This window comes from Ovis aries, chromosome 7, assembly GCF_016772045.2.
Source record: "Ovis aries strain OAR_USU_Benz2616 breed Rambouillet chromosome 7, ARS-UI_Ramb_v3.0, whole genome shotgun sequence".
In the NCBI taxonomy this organism is placed as follows: Eukaryota; Metazoa; Chordata; class Mammalia; order Artiodactyla; family Bovidae; genus Ovis; species Ovis aries.
Genome location: NC_056060.1, coordinates 21,271,517 through 21,280,577, shown reverse-complemented (window position 1 = coordinate 21,280,577; position 9,061 = coordinate 21,271,517). Strand labels below are relative to the sequence as shown.

General features: G+C 43.0%; 1 protein-coding gene across 1 annotated transcript; it reads left to right on the top strand.

Annotated features, from left to right (window-relative positions):
* The first annotated feature begins 1,104 nt into the window (after positions 1-1,104).
* On the top strand, positions 1,105-8,516 carry NGDN (neuroguidin). The gene is made up of 11 exons (XM_004010324.5): positions 1,105-1,146; positions 1,489-1,548; positions 2,382-2,453; positions 5,243-5,380; positions 5,968-6,052; positions 6,135-6,187; positions 6,439-6,562; positions 6,651-6,819; positions 7,547-7,703; positions 7,844-7,901; positions 8,351-8,516. The coding sequence occupies exons 1-11, from the start codon at positions 1,135-1,137 to the stop codon at positions 8,368-8,370; spliced, it is 948 nt and encodes a 315-aa protein (XP_004010373.1). The 5' UTR covers positions 1,105-1,134; the 3' UTR covers positions 8,371-8,516.
* Positions 8,517-9,061: the final 545 nt, after the last annotated feature.

The following is a 9,061-nucleotide window of genomic DNA, read 5'->3' as shown; positions in this document are numbered from 1 at the left end:
AGTCCTGCATATTCATGGAAGGACTGATGCTGAAGCTGAAACTCCAATACTCTGGCCACCTGACGCAAAGGGCTGACTCATTTGAAAAGACCCTGATGTTGGGAAAGATTGAGCGCAGGAGGAGAAGAGGAGGACAGAGGATGAGACGGTTTGATAGCATCACCGACTCAATGGACATGAGTTTGGGTAAACTCCGGGAGTTGGTGATGGATAGGGAGGCCTGGCGTGCTGCAGTCCATGGGGTCACAAAGAGTCCGACACGACTGAGCGATTGAACTGAACTGACCTGAAGAAAAGATGAGGCAGTGCATAATGAAATACTACGTATGCACAAGCTGGGTTTACAGAAGCAAGTCATGTAAATCTGAACTGGCTTCTTTTGTCAAACGTCCTCCCCTTCACATCCCCTAACTGGCAGAAGGCGGCAGCGGAGGGGGTCTTTACGCGTTGCCCCCAGGTGGCCACCATGCAGGTGAATGTGCTTATCCTCTGTGCCTAAATTCTGGCTCTGGGCTTCTCTGGCTCAACTCTCTTATTTATAGATGAAAAGAGCTCAGAGATCAAATGACTTCTCCCAGATCGTACAAACGCCTTGGGGGTCCATGAAGAATCTAGCACGGCCTGCGTTGGAACACCAGCCTGGAAAGGCGACTCCATAACGTGGCCACCTTCTCAGAGATAAGCTGAGGCCCGTCACCTAGCGGCAGGCTCAGGCAACGCAACGGAAGTATCTTGAAAGAGACTCCGGGTACTGCGGCATCCACGAGCCAATACGCTCTCAGTTCGCTCAGTTAACTCCTTTTTCCCATTGGGCCTTTAAAAGTGCCAATCAACCAATTGCCGAGTTTTTACTGGCTTAACTCCACCCATTCTACTCAATCTACGAATCACATGGCTCTTTCCAAGAGCATATTTATATTGGTAAAGCGCCTCCTAAGTCTGACGAGTTTAGCCGGTTCTTCTGTTCCATTGGCTGGATCCGGCCCCTCCTTCCGTACATCCTGTTTGGAGCGGAAATGAGAGAGCCCCTCTTCGTATTGGTTTAGATTTGCAAGCGGCGGTGATCTCTCAAGTCTATCATGACAACGTCTGCTCTCCGGAAGTACAGTTCCGGAAGGGGCAGGCTTTGTGAAGATGGCGGCTCCGGTGAGTTTCGTGTGTTTGTTTCCTTGGCTTGATATTGTGGACGTTTCCTTTCTCCTCGGTGCCTGGAGGCAAATTATTGGCGCGAGGAAAGGATGGTGATAAAAATAGTTCTACCGAGGCGTCCTCCCAGCCACAACCGTAGTAAGGAGACGGGACTGGAGTTAACGCTCCTTTCCAGTAACGTGAGAGGCCGGCCGGCCGTGAGGCGAGGCTGCATGGGCATCGGAGTGGGAAGGCAGGAAGTCTGGGCTGTTTGAAGGAGAGAGGGGACTTTTCCACCCCACACCTTCCGTCTTATGATCCTGAGGAAAGAAATGACTTTTCTTTACTATCCCTTCATAGGAGGTGTTGGAGTCAGACCTGCCAAATGCTGTGGCACTTTTGAAAAACCTCCAGGAGCAGGTGAGTAGTGCCATCCCTTTTGGAATAGATTAGTTGCAAATAGGCTCTGACTTTGTTTGCCTTACCTCTAAAGTTTGGTGATTTGGGGTCATGGGGTTTTCCTGGTGGCTCAGCGGTAAAGAACCCGCCTGCCAATGCAGGAGACGGAGGTTGGATCCCTGGGTAAGGAAGAGCCCTTGGAGAAGGAAATGGCAACCCACTCCTGTATTCTTGTCTGGGAAATGCCATGGACAGAGGAGCCTGGTAGGCTACAGTCCATGGGGTCGAAAATAATTGGATAGGACATAGCGACTGAGTACGTATTTGAATAACCAGATACCTTAAGAGCAGGATGATCTAATGAAAACCTTTTCAGGCAACAATTCAGAGTAATTGATTTCTGCATCCAAAGGAATATAGGAAACTTGAGGACAAAAAAGCATCTGAATCAATTTCCTTTATTCCTATAGATAAGGAAACCAGTGATGAGAAAGGTGATGTGATTTGCCCTTTGGGTGCCCAGCTGATGTAGGGTTATATACTAATAGATCTCACATTGCAAGTTCAGCGGCACAAAGGTGCAGTGCACTCATGACCACTTCCCATCCCCATTCCCTACCTCTAGTTTGGTAAGTCAATCTCTTTAAGAAGAGGTTGAAAGTTTTTTCTTCTTTTTGAAGAAGTATCAGCCTCTCCTGTACTTCCCCAGAACTGAAAAGAAGATGATGGTGTACTTTAGGCAGTGTCTCAGATATCAGTATTTTTTAGGTGGCTTGTTTAGATTTTGTCCTTCACAGCTCACAGAGATGACTTGAGTGTATTCTGATCAGGGGTTTTATTTGGATTAATTTCAGGTGATGGCTGTCACAGCACAAGTGCAAACTCTGACCAAAAAAGTTCAGGCTAAAGGTTATCGTACAGAGAAGGTAAGACATATTGAAGAGTAAGCATCCCCTGACTTAATATCCTCAACAGCTCTATCCATTGTCGACTTATTGAGTGTGTGGCCTGTCCTCAGTGCTGGAGCTCTGAAGATGAATAAGATCCAGTTTCCGTGCTGAAGTCTGGTAGAGAAGGCAGGTGGAAGCAATGGGTATAAACAGTAGCAGTCATGGTGAGTGGCTGTGAAAACTGAGGAGTGAGATTAAATGATCAGCAGGGAGCAAAGGGAGTTAGGCGTCTTAGAGGAGGTAGCAGGATTGTGAGGAATAAACAAGGGTCAGAGGGATGGAAAGAAATAGCATGTGCAAAAACACGAAGACCTAACACGTGATGATATTCTGCGAAGGAGGTATGTCACGTAGTGTGCTTTTTTGTACATTTTGTGTGTGTGTTGGGGGCAGGGCTAGAAAATATGACTGGACAAGTAGTCACTATGAAGAGCCTTGTAGGCCAACTAAGGAGTTACTGCTGTGTTCATTTAATCCAAAATTTTGCTAATTGGGGGCATATTGCTTATTTTGTATACTAAGAAAGAGTGCTGCTTGTTAATCTGCGACATACTAAGATACTGTGGATTTAAAGATGTATTCTGACTATGAAAATGATGTGTATCTTAAATACAGTGATTTTCAAATTAAGGTCTTGAAGTTTCCAAAGGAATTACTGGGTGCAGGACAGTGTAGAAGGAATCTCTGGATCAGTATAGAAGGAATGAGGGATTTCTGGATCCCTCATCCCTGCTTGAACTGTGTTGCCTGTTTTATGTATTGAACTTTTGTTCTAAGATATCGTTTAAGCATGACATTCCGTAGGTCAGCAGAAGTATGGAAATTATTATAGTAGGTTAATAAAAGTCATTGAGGGTTTTTAAAACATGAGATTTACAGCAGACTTGTGCTTTAGGAAGATAGCTAAATGAATTTTTAATGTATCTTTTTGCCATTTCCTTCTCTTCGTTCATTTTTGTTCTCTTCTCATTTTTAATCTTCGCTTCTCATTTTTTTTTGTCTTATATGCTTGTAACCCATACACGTGTAACTCATAAGCTTGACAATGCCCAAGCATGTCAGAAGATCCTGTTTCTCACATTCTTGGCTGTCTTTATTCTGGGTATGATGCTTTTATGCATTTTAATGCCTTTTTGAGATGAGCTGCACACATGTATCTTAGATCACTGTATATTTGTTCATTGAACAGTTATTTAGTAACTTTGAGAATCAAAGACCTTCATCAGGTGTTTTATAGGCTACAAAGTACATTCCCATATTATTTGAGTCTCATGTTACATATTATAGATGAGGAGACAGAGGTCATAATTTACCCAATATTTGACTATTGAATGCCTAATTCAAAAGTTGAGCTCAGCTTGTCTGTCTTTGAATGCTTTGCTGGTCCTCCTATATCATGCTAGTGTTGACCTCAAGCATGTTGGTTTACAGATACCCAGGGCTTGGGTGTTGGAGTCAGACTGAGTTTGAATCCCAGCTCTACTCTTATTACTGTGTTATCTTAGGTAGAGATTATTTATTTAGCCTGTCTGAAGTAGGTCTTCCAAGGGCTGTGGGCTTTTCCAGTTTTGTTTTATGCAGTCACATTGACTTTTTTTTCCCCCATAACCATACCTTAAGTCTGCTTACACAAGTTACTTTTTTATTTAAGAGAATGTGCTTATAATTTATGATTAGCAAATCATAATACACTGTAATGTAATACACTTCTTTGGTGGTGGACTACCCTGTGCAACGTATGGAATCTTAGTTCCCTGAGCAGGGACTGAACCCGTTCCCCCTGCAGTGGAAACGCAGAGTCTTAATCACCAGACCGCCAGGGAAGTCCCTGTAATACATTTTAATTTTTAGACAGTTGAAAAGATACATAAAATCACAAAGAAGAAAATAAAAAAAAATCAGTGTAATCACCATTCTGAGATAACCACTGGGATACATTTAAAAAGTTTGTTTGTTATAAAAGTAATATGTGCTTGATGGAAAATCACTTTTATAGTATACTCTATTTCTTCCTTTTTCTCATCTCAGTTCCCAGGGGTAGCAGTTGCTAATTGTATTATCTTCATTTTTCTGTACATGTGAAATATGTGTATCATACTTCTCGCCTCCTCAGTTTGAACCACAGTAGTAGGGAGAAAGTGTGTTGACATAGAACTAAGTCCATGTCACTAGGTATAGATCCTTGTTTTTACCTGTAATGTATAATTTCATCATATGGGGATAAAATCATGTATTCACTATATGTGATATGTATTCACTGTAGTGATTCAACAGTCACTATAAAATCATGGTGACTGTTTTGGTTAAATTAATTTAAAATTCAGCACTGTGTGGAGATATTTTTGATTGTCACAACTTGAGGGGTGGGGTCAGGGGGTGGAGGTCAGGGCTGCTGTTGAATGCCCTCTAGTCCTCCTCTGTTCACTGTAGATTGGACAGTGCTCCACAGCAAAGAATTATCTGTCCCCAGATATCAGTAGCCCTTGAGTTTGAGAAACCTTGCTATAGTGATTTCGGGGGATACTTTATTGATTTTCCTGCTCTTCCTGTCTTCCATAATTCTGTGAGGTTTGCTTCCATCGTGTTAGCATAATTTTCTCTGTGGCCATTTTAGGTATAGCCACTTCCTTGAGACTACTCTAGATACTTTACATGAACTGCTTGGAAAAAACTTGAACTTGGAAAAAATTATCCTGTTTTCCCTAGGCTCTCTCTCCTCATTCTCTGGTTAAAACTGAATTTGCTTCTCTTATGATTCAACTCAGGGTCTCAGCCTTTTGGAAGTAAAAGATCAGCTGTTGCTCATGTACCTTATGGATTTGAGCCATCTCATCCTGGACAAAGCCTCAGGAGGTTCTCTTCAGGGACATCCTGCAGTTTTGAGACTGGTGGAGATTCGCACGGTACAAAGCATTTGGCATCTTATGGGCTCTAAGTTGCTAAGTCCTGAACTCCAGGACTGTGGCATGATCGCTCTCATTTAAGTGGGTGTTCTCATGTTCTCATGTTCCCTGAGTCAGGAAGATCCCCTGGAGAAGGGAATAGCAACCCACTCCATTCTTGTCTGGAGAATTCCATGGACAGAGTAACCTGACGAGCTACAGTCCATGGGATTGCAAAGAGTCAGACAGGACTGAGCAACTAACACTTTTATTTTATTTTATTTTTTTCATTTTTCTCATGTTTAATGAGAAAACCAAATGGAGAAAAGGCATTTTTGTTTTCATTTCCTCTACTTTTTGCATATTTTAGGGGCTTTATCTGGCAGCTAAAAATAGGAACTTTTGGTGTGTGCTTATGGCTCATACTGTAAAGTGTCTGTTTACAATGTGGGAGACCCGGGTTCGATCCTTGGGTCAGGAAGATCCCCTGGAGAAGGAAATGGCAATCCACTCCAGTACTCTTGCCTGGAAAATCCCATGGACACAGGAGCCTGGTAGGCTACAGTGAGCGACTACACTTCATGTAATGGTATTTAACCACATTTTAGGTTTTGGAAAAGCTTCGTCCTTTGGACCAAAAATTGAAGTATCAGATTGACAAACTGGTCAAGACTGCAGTGACAGGCAGCCTCAGTAAGTAGGAGAAACTAAGGTTTTCTGGGGACCATTCAGAAAGTTCCAAGTCTTGTAAAGTCTCTTGCATTTTATATTGTAGGTGAGAATGACCCACTCCGTTTTAAGCCTCATCCCAGCAATATGATGAGCAAGGTAAGAGGCTGCAGTACCCTGATTTTCCTGAGGAATCTAAACCTGGGTGAGCCTTGTGGTGCTCCTGGACCTCCTGGGATTTCTCTTATTACTGTTGACTCCCAACTTGTGCCTAAGAGTGTTGAATGTGAGATTCCCCTTTGTCCCTCTGGTTTGTATTCCCACTTTCCCAGGTACTTCAGCTTTCAATTTCCTTGTCACTTATTTGACTAACTCTTCCTAAGTTTGTGGACATTATGTTCCTCTTATAGTTGAGCTCTGAGGATGAGGAGGAAGATGAAGCAGAGGAAGGCCAGTCTGGGGTTTCAGGGAAGAAATCTGGAAAAGGAACAGCTAAGAAATACGTCCCACCACGCTTGGTTCCAGTTCATTATGGTATGAACTGTGGCTGCTGCTTCCTCTGTGTGAATTGTGTTTCTCTTCTCTGTTCTGGGATAACCCTTGCTGATTTTTAATCACATAGATGAAACAGAAGCTGAGCGGGAGAAGAAGCGCCTAGAACGAGCCAAGAGACGGGCATTGAGCAGCTCTGTCATTCGTGAGCTAAAGGAGCAGTACTCAGATGCTCCAGAGGAAATCCGAGATGCTCGGCATCCTCATGTTACTCGCCAGAGTCAGGAGGATCAACACAGGTGTGTTAGAAGTTGTTTCTATGCTATAGGGACTTGTCCTTTTGTTTTGAATGAATATGATTAATCTGATTCCAAGAGAACCCATGTTATGTAGGAAATGGAGTACTAAACTTGGGTTAATGATTTCTAAGAATTAGAGTTTTGAAGTACATTATGGGGACTAGGGGAAAAATGTTGTTTTCCCACCCCTCAGACCCAAGCTGTTCAAGCTGAGCAAATGCTCCATGGAGGAAAAAAATATGCATTGCCACTGACTAAGGCTCTAAAGTTCTGTTTCACTATCCCTGCTCTTTATTTTCTGAAGAAAGCAAGAAAATCAGGTTTTTAGATTAGCTTAGGGAAGGAAAGTAGAAAAGCAATTGTTGAACACAAATTTGTCAACTTTGCCTAGGTGACTGTCTCTATAGTCGATAGATGTCAGTGAGGGGATCCTGTTTATGAAGCTGGAATACAAAGAATTTTCTTATGTAATAATTTAAATATTCCTGTGGACGGGCTGTGAGTTCATTTCTGGGGAGGAGGGACGTTTTAGCACAAAGAGCATTTCATTGAACATTGAGTACTGAGCATATAGTATCACCTCAGCAAATACTGTGGTGACTAGCTATGAAATTTCTTGAGAACTGTCTACATGATGGCTGAGTAAACACCTGGGCCAGGTTCTTGGCTGCAGCTTTCTGCCTCAGTGGACTGAGCATGCTGGAAACTGTCTATGTTTCTCTTGCAGGATTAACTATGAGGAGAGCATGATGGTGCGTTTAAGTGTCAGCAAGCGGGAGAAAGGACGGCGAAAACGAGCAAATGTCATGAGCTCACAGCTTCATTCCCTCACACACTTCAGTGACATCAGTGCTCTGACAGGAGGAACTCCTCATCTTAACGAGGTGAGGTGCTGATCCAGTGGTGGGAGGTGACCTTCATGCTTCAGCTAACTGTATGTGGGCTTATTACCACGAGGAACTTGGAAAGGGACACTAATATTGAAAGCGCACAGCCATTCCTTCCCTTCTCCGTGCATCTCCAGGATCAAAATCCTACTAAGAAGCGGAAGAAGATACCTAAGAAAGGTCGGAAGAAGAAAGGTGAGTGAATGGCTCAGACCTGGGTGATCAAGCGCAGGGTGGGCTTTATAAATTGAGATGCCGGCTCTGGGTTTGCCATTCTAGTTCTTACCAACCTCTACAGTGTATCTTCCATACTGGGCACTAATCTCTTTAGATGTGAGCCTTATTTTTTTCTTTTCCAAGATGAAAATCAGTATCATTCACAAAAGAGACTTCTGGATTCTGTCTCTGAAATCCCCATAGCTCCTGTGCAGGCTTGCTTACGTAAATATAAAAGCATCGCTTGAAGGAACTGCTATCCAATGTCAGTTTCCTTCCTCCTTCCTGTCTCTCATCCTGGGAGGATACAGAGCACTGCCACGGGGACCCACTCCTAAGGAGCCCTTTTCTCTAGATGGTCTTTTTGTCTGTCTCTTCGGTTTTTTCCAACTGTCCTTTGCCTCATTCTTGGTTTCCCTTCCTTTCAGGTTTTCGGAGGCGGCGGTGATTATGGGTGTACATACTTAATTTATTTTTGTCATCTGGGATACTTCTAATTTCATTGTATGTAGGTTTTTTCTTTGGAATTCATTAATCATATACTCTGGACATGTGGAAAGACCTTTATTAATAAAATTGATTTTACTTAACAAATTCAAGCCCCTTTTGCACATGTATTATATGACTGGAATCTCTGGGTGTGGGTATTTTTGGTGAGAGGGTGATGGAAAAGGGAAAGAGGAGATCTTGGGGGAGAATAAGAAAGTTTGGCTTTATATGGTTTTCTTTGACAAATATGTTCCCCAGAAACTAGAAATTGGCTAGTCAAAAAATATTGAGAGATTAGAGTAGTGTAATACATTCTTTTACCCCCATGTTGCCCCAAGTTCTTGTATGATTTATTGTTGTGATAATGCAGATAATCTGAAATATACGGACATTTTAAGATTTATTATGTATCTTATGGGGATCCCCAGGTGGCTCAGTGGTAAAGAACCCGCCTGCCAATGCAGGACATGTGGGCTCAATCCCTGCATCAGGAAAGATCCCCTGGAGGAGGAAATGGCAACCCACTCCAGTATCTTTGCCTGAGAAATCTCATGGACAGAGAAGCTTGGAGGGCCACAGTCCATGGGGTGGTAAAGAGTCTGTCACGACTGCACGCAGGCAATGTATCTTTTTGACCACCAGATGGCATT